Genomic DNA, 19,779 nt, shown 5'->3' with positions numbered 1-19,779 from the left:
GACTGTCTACCATTGAGGGGCAATACAGCTAAATGAGGTGGGTTACCCAGCATGTGGCACTGTTAGAGAGGACTTGATACATTTCTTTCTGTTTTGTCTGGCCTACATAAACATCCGAAAGCTTACTATACTGCCAGTGCTTAGGTTAGAGAATATTCGCACCCAAAGGCCAGCAATAACCTTTCTCCTGACAGTAGATTCGGTCCGGATAGCATGGGCTCTATTAACATTCCTGAAAAGAGCCATGCACAGAAAGAAGGGGCTGTTATCACAAGTTCAATGAAAATAGGTGCCTTCCCCAAGAATTAGAAAGCACAGTGCATTGGGAGTACTATGTATGTCTTTCCTCCCTTTCATTAGTTTAATGCCTGATATATGCAACCTTTCCTAAGGCTGTATGAATCACATGTGAACTGGTTTTATGATGCCTTCTCCTTTTGTATGTCCATGTGATTCTAATTTACTTTCTTAGCGTTGTGTCTTGATTGGCCTCTACTAATGGGATGTTGGTTTCGATTGGAACCTAGTGCCTTGTCTTTTTAAGCTGTACCGTACAAATATGTACTGGTTTTATGTTATGCCTTTTTGTATATTATGTGATTTTATCTAATCATCGGAATTTGATTGATCTCAATTTTTGGGAAATCTTTTTTTTTTTATTTGTAACCATGAACAGTAGTTTTAAGCCATTGTGTATTATATAATTGCATATTGTATGTGTTTGATGGATTTTTTCTTTTAATCCGAAGAAACATGTTGTTGAATGAGAAAATACAGAATCCTCACATTCTGAAACTGCTCCTGAAGACTCAGGGCCTGATTTACAAAAGCGAAATGCTTTGTTAATCAGGCCATACGTTTGGAAATTCGGAAAATGGAGTTCAAATATCTATTTTTTTAATTCACTCACAAACTTTGAAACCACAAAGGTATCAGATGCCCTACTTTATTATTATTTGACAAGTAGAGAGACACACATTATTTAATCTGCATGGGAACAATGATCCATAAGTCGATTCCCAGCATTGAAGTGGCTTATGTCAATATTATGCCCTTCATGTTAAGCATGGACTTGGCGTGATCTGTGAGTGATGGTCGGTTTTGATGTACCTCTGTGCAACTAATGTAAATATTCTCAGAAGTTCTGTGCTGCCTTCTAGCCATCACATCCCTGTTTACGCAACAGTCAACTTGCATTGATTCTATAGAAGGAACCCATTATTGGGATTGCTTTCTCTGTAGGTTTTCCATTTTTACAATCTGTCTTGGTGAAACACCCTTCCCCTCCCTCAAATTATCATACAATATGGTGATTCTGGTAGCATCCGCACAATGGATTTTCCATTCAAACATCGTCGTATTTTTTGTCTGACCACTTATATGTGGTATTTTGTTTATGGACAGAAGAACTGTTTATCCCTGTGGATGCTGCATATTGTCAGTGCTTACCTCCAGTATTTGTTGCCAGCAAAGAAATAGGTTTTCCTGGTGTCCTCATCATAGACAGCGGCATCAATTTTCTTGACCGTTCCTGGGAATCCCAGATGATAGATTATCTTGGGGTAACCCTGTAGCATGTCCGTGCCACTGAAAGCCCAGTATTTAAATCCTACAAAGCAGGATCGTAAACAATTTAATTATCAGATTTGTCGCCCACGAGAAACACAGTCTGTAATGCGAAAAGTTCTCATGCAGCCACTGAAATAATACACAACAAGCAGAACACTTTCCTTTGTAATCTATGCATGGCAACTATATGTACACTTCACAATATAGAAAAACAAAATGGAATGCAGCATAGAGGTGATCCAAATCAATTACACAGCATATATTAAGAATGGTCTGAGACCCTATGCAGCTAATATTAAATTGTGTTCCAGCAACAAACCTGAAATCATATTTTATTTTTAATTTCATGTGTTGTGGTCAAATAACTTGCCCTTTTACATGACAACACCTTTTGCAAACACTTTAAAATACAATGAGAAAAAATAGATACATTCTCAATATAACAAGTACCAGTATGTACAAGCATTAAATGCAGAACATAGATTTTTTATTTTTCAAACATGCAATGGTTCTAAAGTTTAAAAACAACTTTCATATGAAAATGATAAAACGTGGACATCACACACACAAAAATCAACAATCAGAGCACTTAGTACAGTATATTAGGCAGCAGTACCATATCATTCATATTATTTTGCCATCTAATACTTATCAAAGAAATGTTTCCTACACATTTAAAAAACCTCTAAAGGTTAAGAGGTTTTTGACCCGAATTTAACCTGTCCCAAAATGTGTCTGTATTTAGCCATTCCATTCTATTGACAAATCGACCCAAAGGCATCACCGCCGACCCAGAGAAAATAAAGGCCATTACAGATCTTCAAGCGCCCACGACAATGGCAGAACTTAGGTCCTTTCTAGGAATGGCAGTATAATTGCGCCCGATACCTTCAAAACTATGCCACCATCATCGACCTTCTCAGGGCACTCCTCAAGAAAGACACCCCCTTCGTCTGGAACCCACAGTGCCAGACAGCTTTCCAGACCATCAAGGACAACCTGGCAAACCATCGCCAGCTAGCTTACTTCCACCCAGAGTGGGACACCATAATCACAGTGGACGCCGCCCGGTGGGCCTCGGGGCCATCCTACCACAAACTAACCTCTGTGACAACATACATGCTGTGGTAGCATACGCCAGCAGAGCCTTGTCCCCCACCGAGAAGGCATACTCACAGGCAGAGCAGGAAAGCTTAGCAGCAGTCTGGGCTGCGGAAAAATTCCACCATTTTGTAATTGGGCGACGATTCACCCTCGTAACAGATCATCAGGCCTGGCTATGACTATTTGGGAACCCTAAAACAAAAATGCCCCTGCGAATAGAACGATGGGGCATCAGACTTCAAGAATACAATTTCTCCATCATTCACAAGCCGGGAGGAGAAGCAAATCCAGCTGACTACTTGTCAAGGCACCTGACAAAAGGAAAAGACAACTCAATGGCCCATGAAACAGAAGACTACATTGCGTATCTGTCCACCAACGCCATGCCTCCCACCATTTCCATGGAAACATTTGCAACCAGGAGCAAGGCCGACTCCAACATCAGAGCGGCCCTACACCTCACCCGCACCAACAACTGGAGAAACGCGCACACAACAAGCGGAAGTGATGAAGGGGCAAACAAGAGAGACCTGGATCGAATAGCAAAGATACACCCCGAACTGGTAGCTACCGACCAAGGGATATTACTACGTGGAAACCAGCTGGTGACCCCGAAAGATTTGAGGAAAACGCTAGTAGCCATTGCCCACGAGGGGCACAGGGGAATATAGAACACTAAGAAAATTCTGAGAAGCTATGCGTGGTTCCCCTACATGGACATAATAGTAGAGGATGTCCGAGCACACTGCGGACCCTGCCAACAAGCAGCGAGAAAGACAGACCCAAACCCATTGCAGCCAGTACCACTCCCAGAGAAGCCGTGGCAAAGAGTTGCAGGTGACTTCTACGGCCCACTAGAGGAAGGAGGGTACCTGCTCGTAATTATTAACGAGTACTCGCGATTCCCGTTTGTCAAGCAAACAAGCTCTACATCCTTCCAGGAGGAAGCACCAATCATCGATGAACTGTTTAGCGAATGGGGCATCCCGTCAGTCGTCAAAACTGACAATGAACCTCCTTTCCAAGGAAGTGACTTTGAGAAACTTGCCGATCATCTAGGCTTCCGTCACCAGAAGATCACGCCCCTCTGGCCCCAGGCTAATGGGATGGTCGAAAGTTTCATGGCAACCATCAAACTGACACGACAAAAGGCCCTGGTAGACCAAATACCACACTCACAGGCAATATGCAGAATGCTTCGGAGATATCGGAACACACCTCACAATGTGACAGGACACACACCCGCCGAGCTGATGATAAAATACAAACCTCGAACCCACAACCCCCAATGGGACGACTATACCCCGGAACAGGATGCCATAATAAGGGAACGGGATGCAGAGAGGAAAGCATGAGCCAAGGAATGGGCCGACAAGAAAAGTAGGGCTAAAGAATCGCAACTCGAAGTGGGACAAATGGTTCTGGTCCAACAAAAGCAACTCAGAAAGACAGACACTTGCTACAGTGCCGAACCCCGAGTGATAACAGCATAAAAGGGCCTATGGTGACTACAGTAGGAGAACCAGGCGAGATCACCAGAAACACAGCATTCTTCAGGAGACTATATCTCGAAGAGACAGAACCTCCGGAAGTCGTGGGAAATGACCAGGATCCTGAAGAGAAAGCCGATCCTGATCCACCAACCGGATCGACAGGTGAAACCAGGGAGTTCCCGGGAAGAGCACAAAGGGCTGTGCGGAGACCCACAAGACTCATTGAACAAATATAAGCCCCAGCTTTGATGTTAAGTGCGGGGGAGATGTTGTGAGCGAGATAAGTGACACGGCTCCTTTAAGAGAGGAGCGCGCACCAGGGTGGGAAGGGGGGCGGAAGGGGAGAGACGGGGAAGGCGGTTGGGGAAGAAGTTAGTTATGTATTGAGAGAGAATAAAGAAGGTTGCTAACGGTACTGCACTTTGTGTCAGTGATTGTACGTGAGCGTGAGAGGATGGGGTCTGCCCGAAACCATACTTCCAGTTATGCTGTCTTTTTTGAGGCATTCAATTATAATTAACAAGCAATCACCAAGGCCCTCATTTTGAGGTTGCAGATTGTTTCCCGCATGCAGTAATTATTGTTACCACAGGTTCAGATCCCGGGCATCTGCCTGGCCATGACAGTGCCGCAGTTGTGACGGACACGTATTGCCTGCGCTACTGCATGTGGCATTTCAGAAAATCCACATGCAATATTTGAGAAACAATGTTAATACATTTGCTCCTTGTTTTGAGGATAGAAATGGAGTGTGTACACTAGTCGAGATAACTTCAATACGGTTCTATGTTATTACAATGACAGTCTTTTTTTTCGATGTTTTTTTAATGAAACTTGTTTTTCAAAAAAAACAAATGGAAAATGTTTTTTTTTTATTTTAGGGGCCCCCCATCCTCTCCCGTATTAATTTAACATTATTCCCTTCCCCCCACCCCTTCTATACACTTTCCCACCAACCAATATATTTTTCGATCCGTTTTTTCACACAAAACCATCGAAAAAAAGACTGTTGATGTACCCATTGTACCCTTTGGTACTGCATAAAGCAACATGATGCCATGAAGTTTCATTTTTGACCAGGTCGTGCACTGCAGTGGGAAGGTGGTGTGAAGGTGGCCATAAGCGATGCCCCCATTTTTGTCCCCATTGTTGGACCGTGGGCATGCTTTCTTTCCTGGAGTGAAGAGATGCGATAGTGAATCCCTTTTGTGCAGGGAAACAACCCCTAAAAACATCTGGGAGTTTGCAATGTTTACACCCACCCTTTGGAAGGGGTAACATTAGAAGATTTGTTATTGGGTATTTTACCTCGATATCCGGCGATATTTTCCACAAGTGGTTTGCCATAAAATGCAGCCAACAGTAAGTACATCCTGGGACATATTATGCGAATAGTAACAAGAGGCGGTTTTAAAAATGCTGTCTGGTTGTACGAATACTCCCATTATGTTCCCATATGTGGCAAAATCATGTTTCAGGCATATATGTTATGTTACGTTAAGTTGATTTATACTGCGCACCGTTGCCACGTCCATGGTTTCTAAGCTCTCTGACATAGCAGTAAAAATAAAAAATGTTCCCCAATATGAATGAAATATGAAATGACTATGATTGCAGAAGTGTTCCCAGTAACTTCCATTCTATTTGCTGACACTTGAATGTGATAAGCCTTTTGAACTGGGCTCACTGCCAGGTTTTTCAAGATACCAACAATGAATGAGATACCCACGATGAATGAAATAGCCATAACGAATGAGTATACAAAAATACAGAAACGGATTTTCAATGGACGTTATTGGCATGCACTTTTGGATGCTCGTTACCGGTGTATTGACAGGCCTAGCCCTACCCTTTGGTATAGGGCCATGCTAAAATAATTTGCTGGATTGTGTGTCGTATCTAACAAACGCGAGACAGGGAAGTACATTTTAAAAACGTTATTTACCGTTATCAGTCTATGGCTGAGAAAATCACTAATGGGGGGATTGGGGTTTCAGTGCCACAGAAAGGGAAATTCTTATCTCTGAGAAACCTAAAGGCAAGGTTCTCTGTTTTTGAACTCTAATATGGATGTAACTCCTGCATCCAATCCCCCCACCTGCTTGATAGAGGGCAACAGCGGCCATGATTGGGAATATCACTGGACCATGTGAGCAGCCATTACGGCAAAGAAACATCAGAACAGGGCATCCATCGCCTGGGTGTCTGGGTGAAGGCAACAGGGTCACGGGGCAAACCTCTCGGCTTCTTTGTCTAGCCAAAGCTTATATGCATGAATACCTCGGGTCTTCCTGAGGACTCCAGTAGAGCATTGGAACTGTGATTGCTTCGTCACCCTTGCTCACAGTCCACCAAATCCTCCCAACCCTAGGCTGCCGTTGGGCTCCCTCCCCCTCCACATGCCTTTGCCACCCAAGGGATAGGTTGGGGTCTCCCTCTTGCTCCCCATCCTCCCTCCTCCTCCTGCCGGGTGCTGGTTCTGGTCTCCCTCACGCTCACCACACTCTTTCACCTTCCAGCCTACCCATCGCTTCCCATTGTATAGCAAATTTGTTGCCAAAATAATAAACACCTCAATTGTTAATGCTATTGTGTCTCATAGGGTCTACTTCCAATTATGAAGCATCCAGAACTGGCCTGGCTACCATATGAAGTCTTACCTTTGAAGAAATAAATTTCATCAGCCACAGGATTTTCATAGGCAGCTTCAATGCCAGAGGGTAAAGATGGCCAGAAGGTTTCCACCAAATAGGATCTCACTTCTGAATTGTCTGGGATCTTGCGCCAAAACATCCTAAAAGGAGAACATAACATTTTGAAGAAAATACCATTAGCAACTCAACCCCGGCAGAGGCTCAAAATTAGCCTACCATCCTCCAATTCCACAAAACACTAAAAATGTGTCTATTTGAACAATACCTGCTAGACAGGTAAACACCCCACCCTTTCTCCACCAGCACGGCACTACTGTATAAAATGCTACGCCCAATGATGGCACAGTCCTGCTGTAAAGCGATCTGCTGCTTTCAAGATACATTTGTGCTACAAGCAATAAAATATATTTAAACATTTAAAAATAGCAAAAATAAGGGCATCTTTAAGAGCTGAATGGCATGAAGACCTATTTATTCTCAATACTATGAATGGGTCCATTATATCAATGTGTTAAGCGTTGAGTGGACATGCGCAAACAAATAAACAATTAAATTAATCCAGACACCAAACAATATGAAAAAACACATTAACTCTAAATCAGAATAATGCACACAATTCTGCTTTGTAGAAAAATAATTGTACTAATTATTACGAAAGAGCAATTTGTTTGTATCTAAGAGAAATCTGTGGTTGCACCTAATGATGGCACTTCTAAACATGTCTAGCATTCCATCATTTCAAACACATTTTGCAAATTATGGGTGTGGGTCACTGTCCCTGCTATTTTTCTATAGTATTGCAGCATTATGTTTTAATACATCTACATCAAAGATATAAAAATACATATATGAGACTGTTTCAAAATTGCAACTTTTTTACTTTTCTTGTGCTGTCAATCTCACAATGTCCATTTTTATATGCGAAAAGCTATCTTCATTCTTTGTGTTATCAAGCCAAACTTTATTTGAAACTGGGTATAGTAATATCACTTTTCTAGAGAAGAATTGTGACAGGACAATATCACATCCTTTTAATTGCTAACAGCTACCAGATGCTAATGGTCAGTGCTGCTTCAGCATAATTAGAGAAACAATACATCCAGAAAAAACCCTTAGCAATGGGTTGCAAATTCACATCGGCGACTTCAATAGATTCAAGGAAATATTTTCCTTTGTACCCTCTAAATTCTACGTTCTCTGGTATCTGTAATGATTTCTTCATGTTTGACTTTTGGCAATTATCTTGCCTGCTCTTACCTGAACAGCCACGTATACAGCATCAATTAGAACAATATGGCTACCAAGTTAGTTACCGGGACCTACTACATCACACTAAATCAAACTCCTTCTTCACTCTCTCAATTAAAGGAGTGAGGACTTGATTTACTAAAACATTTTACAATGGCAAAATCCCATTGAAAAATGCTTTGCAAATCAGGTGCTGAATCTCCTTTAAAGTTCTTTACATTATCCACTAACTGCCTATTTGCAAGATTGGCTCTAACGCTGTTTCACTGTTAATTGTTTTCTATCCAATCAACCTCTGAGCACATCAGTCTCCATGCATCCTTCGAAACTTGGAACCCTTCAAAGGATTGGCCTTGATTGTTTGCTATGTGTGCCCCGTAGATACACCTAGGTGCACTCTATAAAGCTACATCAATGTATCGGCCTAAAATACTTCAGCTGTCATGAAAGGTTTTCCCAAAACAGTACAGTTGCTGATCATTATAGAAATGTGCATGCTAGTGCCACTAGGCTATTGGATCCTTGATTATCTGGATTAAGCTCTCTGCACCAAAACAAGAGGGACGAGGGGTGCACCTAACATGAATGAAGTGCATGCACACTTCACATAGAGTATATATATACAGACAAATTCTTGGTGAAAAAGGTTTGCATTTGAGCTAATTTGCATACCCACAATGCCTTGCTGTTGTGGCTCAGAACTAAAGGTGAACTTCCAGCAATGGCTACTAGGTGGCGTTGTGGAATGAGCGACTTGGCTCAAATTGACTTTCCTACTTATATATGTATTTGTTGTTGTTATGGATGGATGATCTCATTCAGTGCAATCAATTTCAAGACATGGAGATATCACAATACGATGCTAGCCTCATGGGAAGAAACAGAATCTGAACATGAATAAAAGATGATATTTTGTCAACCTACTTGTCTTTAAAAAACAAGATCTCCCCACGGAATGTTGTAACTGCATCGAAAGTCACATTGTGATTGCAAGCTGCTGTTGGTTTTGTTGGTTTGACTGGTGGGACGGTGTGTGTTGGAGGACCTACAAAACATAAAGACATTCTGAGTTAAATAGAAAATGATAGAGTTTTGTGAATTGAGGTTTCTCTTTTGCACTGGTAAATAATATACACATCTGCAAAGTTAGGAAGTATCGAAACAAAAAAGTTCAATTGCTTAGCCAATGTAATTCGGGTATGATGAGAGAAAATGGGAGTGTTAAGAGAAAAAAAGAGAACAACGTAACATTATTGAGTGAAAATAGGCAGATGAATAGAAAGTTTAATGATCTAAATTTTATAAAGAAAAGATTTGTAGATCAAAGATACAAACATAATCATAATATTATGGTTCAATAAATAATATCAGTATTTGATGTGTACTCACCATAGAGGGACTGAATGCCGCTGATGTCATCGTGGGATAGTTGGAATTCCTCAGGGTCAATATAAATGTAAGTTGGGTACATCAAGGCGCCAGGCACATTGGAATGATGAAGACCCAGTGAGTGGCCAAATTCATGGGCAGCCACAAGGAACAAATTCACACCTAGAAGGGAAGCATTTTTGACACAAATTGATGGTGAGCATTTTCTCATATATTTTTCCCCTTCAGAAATGAAGGTAATCAATGTGCCCACTGTCTGAGTTTGATTTACCTTATCTCACTCGGAATAATGCTGTGTCTCTTTCAACTCCTTTCTATGTCTCTGGTATCAGGGGGGTCTTTCTTCCCTGGTACATGCTCACTGGTGAAAGCAGGGGTGCCCTTTCATTGGTACCAGCAGTTTCTCATTAATCACCTGCATTGTTATGTTATGTTACGTAATTTTATAAAGCGCAGGGTCGCCCAAAGGTATCAACACGCTAGAGAGGGAGGAGCCCAGGGGCAGGCAGAAAAGCGCATTAATGCCAGAAGGATCTACTCCCAACTTTCTTTCAAACTAGCCATTGTACTTTCCTAATTCCACTAAGCCCAGCAGGTCAAATCAAAATGTGCCTTTATTTGGCATTCACCTTAAAAGTGATAAGGTCTCGTTGTTTACTTAAAGGGGCATATTTTACTATTTCATGAATATTACTATTAAAGTGTTTATGATACTTCCAAATATATTTCAGCTAACATTTTATATCACACTCATCTAAGGCGCAAACTTGGATGTTCCTATTAACCCAAATTAGACATAACATGTTAAGCTTGTTTAGAATTTCACATATAGTAGAGCTGCTCTTTGCCAAATAGGAAAACCTGTAAGCAAGAACACACAATTGACCCCCTCACAATGAAAACATTTGTTGACTTATTAATATTTTAATGTATTGTTTAGTTATCTTTGTGTAGGATTTGATCAGCTCAGCCTGCAGTGCCTGTGCTCATGTTGGGGATGTAATATTACACTGGGTCTGATTTACAAAGCATTTTGCAATGGGGGTTTCTCTTTCAAGGGTGCTTTTGTAAATCAGTCCCATTGACTTTGATCTTTTCAAGAAAAGCACATAAGGGCCTTTTTGTCATGGCATGCACTGGCTCCCCATGGCATGGGGATATATTTTTAAGCAAAGGGAGTTGTGTTGTAGGCATCTCACGCTACGAACAAGAGATGTTTTCCTAATCGGAATTTTAGGAGTTTAGGGTGTCAGTAAAATATCTCAGAACTATACACATATGAGCACATGCAGTAGCGTCATTATGCATTCAGTTATATTCTAGAATGTGTGTGTTCCAGCCCTGGGATCTACCCAGAATCAGTTGACTGTGAATCCTTGGACAGCGAAGACATCCTCTTTACGACCAATACACTTCTGTAAAATAGCAGCTTCAGCCTTCTTTCTAGCAAAGTTCTATTCATAGTCCAGGATTGCGGGGAGGGGGGGCTCATTTAGATAACACTCAGTTGCACAGTCGATAATAGAGCCCCTGTACAAAATCCCTCTGAATATGGTTGGCACTACCCTCACATCCACTGCTCATTCTCCCTCTGCTTAATTCCTAATTATTGGAGGGTGTGCAGCATCATGGAGCTCCTTTAGGCTATCACTATCTCGGGAACATACGTATTAACGTTCTGTTAATAAACTGAATGCTCACTCTGACATGCTTGGCACAGGCCTCAATGGTCATGTGGGATGAAACTGAATAAGATGCGTGTCTCTAAAATGCGAGCATGTCCGGTGCACTTGCAGAAAGGTGCATCCTGTCATTAGCGTCAGGGACGAAATTGGGGTACTGAAAAAGCAAGCTGTTTGATGAACACCACGTTCCTCCTATTTCTCTGCATTATGAATATGATGTGATTGTAGATGGAACGCAATAATTGTGTAACGGGTGAACAACGAACGTATTATTTTGCTACAACAGCAACCACTTTCAAGATCGTAGTCAAGATAATTGCCCAGACACCCAAGTCATGAGGTTCAGGAGCCAGGGTACAGCTGTACTTTAGAGTGACATTTGGACATCCTGCTCTTCATCTTGCTCGCAACGGCTATTTCATTCAAATGTGCCAAAGATGTGGCCAGCATAGCTTTGTGTGTGCCTGTCTATTGCTCTGGCTTGGTGCCACCTTGTCATTCAACAAGGTTCATTCAACAGGGCCATCATGCCTGGCCATTCATTCTAGGTCCAACTTGCACGTGGAGTCTTGGGCTTAAAGTAGGTTGTCAAAACAAATGTTTTGTGACCCATATGATGCCTGGGAAGTGAACAGCTAGGTTAGATCATGGCCAACAAAGAACTCATATCATTAATTGACCTCCCTGATTACAATGTATAACAATGTATAATAATGTGTTGTGCAACGTAAACAATTATTTGGGTATTCAGCATCCCTGATTATTTTTTGCGTGTTGATTGGCCAAGATTTTGTTTTAATTCTGGACTTGTAGTCAAGCATTAAAATTTTAAAATGGGAAAATCCGTAGTTCTACAGTATTTTGTTGTTGGGCATGTTGACATGAATATGATTATTAGTGTCTGATTTACAAAAGTCTCTTGCCATGGAGAAATTACTTTGAAAAGGTGTTTTAAATCAGGCCCTAAGTTGTACTGTAATGTTAGGTGATTTCCCCTTGCATAGTGATTCCACCAATCTCTTGATTTCTTTTTTTCGTTAGGTTGCCACCTTCTCTCCTTTGCCATCCAGCAGTATCTTGTCCAGATGGGACTATTCTACTCCTCCACCTCAGCAATTTTTAAGGATACTTTGCACTTGCATTCAATCCAAAGACGACAGGTGTGGCTTCCTGCAAAATGTAAATCCACACCTTCAGTGTGAACCTGAAAACCACCATGTCATGCCATAACAGCAAAAATAAAATAATTTGCATTCGCAACCGGGAAAGACAGATTGACCAATCACAAGTTGCCTTTCCTGGACGCGATTGTGCTTTCACCGCCTGCACTGCAATTTTGGAATATGTTTTTCATCGCTGCTGTCTTCTGAAAAGGGACATGGTCCCTTTTCCATTTTAATGGCGCTGGCCGTATTTATTTTTTAAACTTTCTCGGATGAGAGATGGGCTCACGCTGAGCTAATCTCCGGTCAGAAAAAAAATGAAATATCCGCATACCAATGCTAGGGCTACTAAAGCCCATGTTCAACCCCATGCCGGGGTGTGCAAGCTATATGATAACATGCTTGCTTCATGTTCCGCTATTTGATTAAAGCTTATCATCACTTGTCAAGGGAAAATTGGCAGAGGAAGTAGAATTTCTTCAGCCTAAACGTGTACATTTACCCACTTGGCTCACCACTAGGAGGCCAATGCTTATAGGGGAGCTGTCAAACTCAGGCACTAAAAACCTGCCATTTGTCAAATGGAAGCTCCCTGCAGGTGACCAGTGCCTTTTCTCTGCCTCTCCACCCATTATTAACTATGATATGTATGTGTGTATTATATAAAGAGATCTTCAGTGTAAAGTGCTTTACGTGTTTCTAGTCATCGAATTCCCACCAACACCAAGTCCTGGATTTATAATGGGCCAATCAGGAGTACTATGTATTGCTGGACCAGCTTCTACAGAACTGAATAAGGCAGGTGGGTATTTATGTGACTGTAAGGTGTATGTAAGGTGATAGAAAGGCCAAATAATTTAAATAATGTGCCCTTTTCAGCTATTTAACGCATTATCAAATCTGGGCTCCATTGCAGTGATGCACTATGTATTCAACACTATAGAGTAGGCCCTTAGAAATCACCTGCAGCTTTGGGTAGGGCATCAGAAGTCTTGAGGAACTGGCTGAGGCTGTAGGATGTCAGCTTAACCTCCTACATTTAGCATGTAAGCTTGCTCGTAGGTGACCATTGCTTGAAAGGGATCGTGCAGGTGTTCATGCCATTAGTCTAAATGTCCATGTTCCACCACCCAAGCAAGCAATGTTCTTTTCTTTTAATTTTCCAGTTGTCATGGCTGTTGATATAAAGAGATATTGCTCCCACAGTCTTAGAAGACAACGCAGCGTGTCTTATAATCAGGCCTGACAGCATGTATGTGAAAGTCGCTGTTCGTCTTGAGCTCCCCTTCACTCCTCCCTCTAGTCAAAGGTAGAGCCCAGCTTTGAGCACAGCTATGTTACTAAAAACATCAGGGGTGCTTTTCTCACTGTATCGTATACACACAGGAATGGAATGCCTGCAGTGAGTTTCAATTAAACACTGTGCAGTTTAGGTTACAACAATTTACATAAAAAAATAAACTAGACACTGGTGGAGAGGGTCAAACCCCACTCAGAAGTCTGATTCCTTTGCTTGCAAAGCCTCCCGCTAGTTCTCTTCACTAACAATGCTATAGACATAACAAATTACATAGGCTTAAACACAGTACAGGATGTCCTTATGCACAGGGCGCAATCACATCCCTAATTCCACTTATGAAAGTACGTTCATTACATTTGAATGATGTTTTCATAACTTAACTGATGGCAGGTATTATATATCATGGAAAAGGATACATTGGGCCTCATTACGAGGTTGGCGGTAACCCAGAAACACTGAATCGAGCGCCTGACTTCCCAGTGCCACCAGGACATTACAAGTCCCGGCGACGCTGGAAGTCAGGCACCAGAATTTGGAACTCCCCATTCCCATAGAGTGCCATAGGACTCTGTGGGAGTGGGGAGACGGAAGCACTGGTACCGTTGCTAACAGTGTCAGTGCTTCCGGTAAAAGTATGCCTACCTGGGCTACTGTGCCCGGCAGGTCAGACCTGCCGGGCACGATGGCCCAACAGGCAAACTCGGAGTGTGGTGGTCCAGAAACAAGGGTACCGGTAATCTTGCCAACATCCTTGTTTCCAGCCCGACAGACTGCTAATGAGGCCCATTGTGTGTCTTCTGAGATAATACATGACGATGACAAGTGCCTTGCCGTGTGGAAGATACCTGGGGGCAAAGGAGAACATTTGTTCTGGCTTGAGTGCATAGGTGTAGCTTACCTTCTGAACCTTTCGTCCAGCTTTCATCTTCATCAAAGTGGGCATCACCTAGAAGACCCTCTCCCGGCGGGAAGGCATGTGCCAAGGTTAGAGATGGTCCATCGAAGGGCTCATTGTCACCATGATCTAAAAAGAGAGTAGACCATTAATATTCCAGCATTGCTCCCTTTACATTCTAAAAGCTATCATAGGACTCATACTAGTACAGCACTCACAGCCGGCTCCAAAGGAGATGTAAATATCGGCATGGCCATCGTGCTTCCTGATGAAGCGCAGCGGCGTCACTTCACTCCAGACTAGGAAGGCTTGCTGAATTGCTGTATCCACATCCTGCTGCGCCATGTCAGGGGTGTAATTTAAAATCCTGAACATAATAAAAGAAATAAATCACCAAATCATGGAGATGTGCATGAACTTTGCATCGCCGACCCAATGAATACTCTTATTCCATTTGTGATCCCATTGCAAAAACATGTGCCGAGGAAGCGGATGATGAAAATACCTAGACTTGTTTCAACAAACTAAGATGAATTTAACATACCCATACGATTGATAACACTATGCCTCATTACGAGTTTGGTGGTGAGGCAACAGTGGCGCTGATATCGCTACAGGCACCGTTGCTACCGTACCGCTATACTAAGGGTTCTGCTCGCAGGTGCCCTTGCAGGCAACTGGTCGGACCTGGTGGCCGTACTGGCACCCGCGAGCAGAACATGATGGTAGCACCGGTACTGTTATTGACTGTACCGTTGCTACCACCCTCCCCATTCCAATTGAGCCCTATGGGGGCTCAAATGGGCATGGGGATGTACCAGGCCCGGCACCCGTGCAAGGGGAATTACTGAGTCTGCCAAGGTCAGAATGACCCCGTGATTCCCCTTTCACGGGTGCCGGACCCGGATGCGAGTTTGGAGGTAGCCTTGCCGGTGAAACCGTCAAGACTACCTCCAACCTTGTAATGAGGCCCTATGACTTACAAATGATGTGAACGTGTCAATAAATATATTTCGATGTTAGAATGAGAACCTATCACATTGCAAAGCCTTTTAATCACCCCTCCTGCAAATAAATGCCTCTTTAATTTATGAAAAGTTTAAAAATAGTGAAAGATCAAGTGGAATGTTTTACTGCCAGATGCAAGAACTAGCTTATATCGAAGGCTGGTATTAACCAAATGTTTGTATGCGGGTGTACTAGGAAGAGAGCGCATGTGTGTGCAATATAGCCCGGACATATTTGCAATGTACACATTTCACACATTATCTTTGTACAGTATTGCACGCTGGTCATATGTAGCAACACACATTTGGGACATTGGGACATGTTCTGTGCTAATGATGGCCGGCACATTACCAGAGCATGCATTCTCTTTGTGTTGTACAAGCTGCGAAGATTTCCATAATACTTCCTCTATTGTTCTCTCAAAACTTTCATGAGGTTGCTAATAATGCCACCCCTCACATGAAATCATGAATAATATCTTGTATTGTTCACGTTGTTCTTGTTTTACAAAATCCTGATTTTCTAACCCACCCTGGGATCTGTGAAGCGATTTATAGGCAACCCTGCACATCTGCTTGGCTTCTGCAGTGAGATCGGAGGTCAAAGTGACAGTTCAGGATTGTAATAACTGATTGTGCGCGTCTTTCAGACATCGAGGTAGACAAGCATTGCACTAAGCATGCACACCAAGATAGCAGCTGAAAGAATGGGAACAGCCTGAATAGATACGTTATTCTGTTACCAGAATAAAATATAATCACGTGCCACTGAGGTATCTTGGGATACGAAAGGTCTATGTGATGACATTATGAATGCCAAACACCTGTGCCAACCTAGCTCTTTACTTGGCTACCGGCTGAAATTTCTTTCTAAAATATGATTCTCATATTTAAACCAGGAATATACAGCAATTCACGTGTTGTATTCTGATGTAGCCCAGACTCTGCATGCCTTTACCTGTCAGTTTCTGATCAAAGCGATAATTAGCATGATTGCTCAGTTTACATTAATCTCAGCAGACACAAAGATTTACCACTGAAGAGGGCTAGTCGATTCACAAAGAAGTTACGATGACTAACTCTTGACTTACTCTTGACTTACTCAGAGGAAGCCAGGAGTAAGTCAAGAGTTCCTCAGAGTAAATTGCTTGTGAATCAAAGTACCCCTCCAGAATGAGGTCAGAGAGTCTACTGGTTGCCTTTTCGGAATCTGCCCCTAGACAGTGACCTCATTCTTCGTCATTTCACCCTCTTCTAGTAGATCAGAAAGACCCCTAAGTATGTTTCTACTACTTTTGCATTCCCTTGTATTGATTGGTTGTATGGAATTATGTTCTGTTATCTATTTTATTATTGTACGATTTGCTTTCATCTATATGAATATTTGTTGTAAAAGTTCCACTGCTAAATACCTCCTTTGGAACTTAAATACTGAATATTTAGACATAGGGTCTGATTCTCAAAGAATCTGGTTTTGGCAAAAGCTATGCAAGGGTGGAGTTACTCCTAAATTTTGCTATAATTCATGCCTGAACATGGTATTCACACAAACACTGATATACTACTATCAGAAAGTTAATGTAAATTACATCTGAATTACATTTGAATCACACAAAAAGCCTTCTGATACCCATAGTTATTGGTCTCATGTGAAGTCTCTTGCTTCGGAGTAATCATACATCATATCAGACAGGACCAATACATGCTAAAACATTTCATAAACTTTAATCTCTCACTCCCAAATATTTTTCTACAAATTTAAATTTATATTTAAAGTTTAACCATAATGAATTGCACATGAATGACGTAGGTCAGCATTATAACATTGTATCAGAGAATTTGGCCGAGCTACTGAAGGCTTCAATAACCAATATCCTTTTTGGCGCATTGTTTATGATTGATTTGCGTTCACCCCCTCTACTATACCCAGAGCACTTGGATCATCTGCATTCTGCATATTCTGTGTTCTTTCTACAGGGGTGGGTTATGTAGTGTTCATATATATTGTTTAGAACCTGAATCAAGCATTCCTTTATTTTGAACTGATGTACTATTGATGTATCGGTCGCTGCTGTCTCACATTCACACCCCTCATGGGAGTACAGCCTGCCCTTCACCCACGTAACCGCAAAAGGCTAAGGAGGTATAGCTCTTAGCTGTGCCTGATGATTGGAATCACTGTTGGTTTATAGTACTGTGAGGGCTGAGTGGGCGGTCTAGCTACAGCTCGTCCATGTACTCCTGCAGAACAGTGGTCATTTAGTCACAAACACCAAATGGTACAACAGCAGACATATGCATAGCATAGCTCCAATACTAGAACAGCTCAGGAAGGAACTGAAGTACAAACTAAATAAAGAGTAACTCAGCTAGAAATCTAAGCTGTATGCCCCAGCCAGCATAACTCCAGCTGTCACCCATACATACCCCATCACAAATACCATTCCATTGCTTTCAGCCTAGTAGCTTGCTTTCAAATACCTGATATTGGCATACATACATACACACACATACATCCATACAAATGTAACTAATCCTCATTCTAACTGTCACTATGCATATGTGCGGCCATACTGTGGTGGCTGCAAATGAACAGTAGAACAGAAAGGAGAATGTTGGTATCCGAGAGCAGTGTTCGATCAAATTGATGTAAGGCGTGTATTGATCAGGGACGGGCTTGATGACTCGCCCGGTTATAAAATCCAGGATATCCACAAGAATATTTACATAGAAAAGATGTCAGTGAAGGTTATTTGCCTATATATCACTCTTTCAGATAACTCCAACTGGGTATTGCCCCGACCATCAGCATACACTACACACACCTGTCTCATTTTGCATCATGGTAGCAGTGATGTGACTTTGTCACATTGCATTTCCCCTGGTGATGCGTAGGTCGTGGACTTTTAACCCAACTATGCAGCTTCCATAGAGATGTCCGGAATGTGTTGCATAACAAAACTATACCTTGAATTCATTCGGTATAGAAGTAAGTGATGTGCTTTACTTAAGCATCTGTGCTACTGCCATGACCGCCACTCCCAGCTTGTCACGGGCTGTACCGTAACAATATTATAAAATGTCACTGAAAAGGGTTTGAGAAGTTGTGTGTTCCGCAATGCTTCTGCAAGCCACACACTCTTTGTTAAAGAATCTTTTGCATCACCTGCATGAATCACACACATTTGCACTACAGCAAATTGGATGATGCTAGTGAGCCTCACATATGTGCACCGGATGCCTGATTCCCAAAGCATTAACATGGAAAAACAACTCGAGGTGCTCTTGAGCATCACTCATGGGCACCTGATGGCTGATGGCTTAACCCACCACACTGCATCCTGGTTCCTTTGGACAGACACCTTTCACCAGGATTACCACAAGGCCATTCATTCTGCTTGAAACCCACTATGCATATGCTAGGCTTGAAGAAACCCAAAACCCAAAACATTACATGGAACATGGAAAACACTGGATGTGCTCTTGAGCATCACTCATGTGCACCTGATGCCTGACTCCCAACGCCTTAATATGGAAATCACTGGATGTGCTCTTGAGCATCACTCATGTGCACCTGATGCCTGAGTCCCAGAGCCTTAACATGGAAAACACTGGATGGGCTCTTGAGCATCACTCATGTGCACCTGATGCCTGAGTCCCAGAGCCTTAACATGGACCAAATCTGGGGATGCCAGTGAGCCTCACTCATGTGAACCTGATGCCTAACTCCCAACGCCTTAACATGGAGCAAATCTGGGGGGGCCAGTGAGCATCACTCATGTGCACCTGATGCCTGAGTCCCAGAGCCTTAACATGGAAATCACTGGATGTGCTCTTGAGCATCACTCATGTGAATATTAGCATGTCCACTCTTAGATGGAATTGTGAATGTTAGCATGTCCACTCTTAGATGGAATTGTGAATGTTAGCATTTAGAAGTACGCCGGATAGCCCTCTGAGAAAGATACACTAGAATTTGCATTTAGAAGCTGTCCCCAATTAGCCTCTCTGTGAAAGTTGAATTTAAAATTGTTCCCACCTGCATTTAGAAGTGTACTCAGTCGCATTTAGAGGCTGCGCCCGATAGCCTCTGTGAAAGTTGAATTTAGATCTGTTACCACCCACATCAGAACTGCTCCCACCTCCATTTAGAAGTGTACCCAATTGCAGTTGGAAGTTGCGCCGGATAGCCTCTCTGAGAAAGTTGAATTAGAATTGTTCCCTCTTGCATGTAGAAGTGTACCTAACGGCATTTAGAAGTCTACCCAATTG

The 19,779-nt window shown here is 42.3% G+C and overlaps 1 protein-coding gene across 1 annotated transcript in view; it reads right to left on the bottom strand.

The window, feature by feature from the left end:
• LOC138527759 (matrix metalloproteinase-18-like) overlaps positions 1–19,779 on the bottom strand; it is a 31,487-nt gene that overhangs the window by 7,886 nt on the left and 3,822 nt on the right. Inside the window, exons 3-8 of the mRNA XM_069639041.1 lie at positions 14,719–14,867; positions 14,504–14,629; positions 9,458–9,619; positions 8,993–9,113; positions 6,827–6,960; positions 1,450–1,609 (exon numbers count right to left, since the gene is read on the bottom strand). Of these exons, the coding sequence (XP_069495142.1) occupies positions 1,450–1,609; positions 6,827–6,960; positions 8,993–9,113; positions 9,458–9,619; positions 14,504–14,629; positions 14,719–14,867 (852 nt within the window). The remainder of the gene's footprint in view (positions 1–1,449; positions 1,610–6,826; positions 6,961–8,992; positions 9,114–9,457; positions 9,620–14,503; positions 14,630–14,718; positions 14,868–19,779) is intronic.

This window comes from Ambystoma mexicanum, chromosome 7q (assembly GCF_040938575.1).
Source record: "Ambystoma mexicanum isolate Mex_15411 chromosome 7q, UKY_AmexF1_1, whole genome shotgun sequence".
NCBI lineage: Eukaryota > Metazoa > Chordata > Amphibia > Caudata > Ambystomatidae > Ambystoma > Ambystoma mexicanum.
This window is presented reverse-complemented; position numbering and strand designations above follow the sequence as displayed.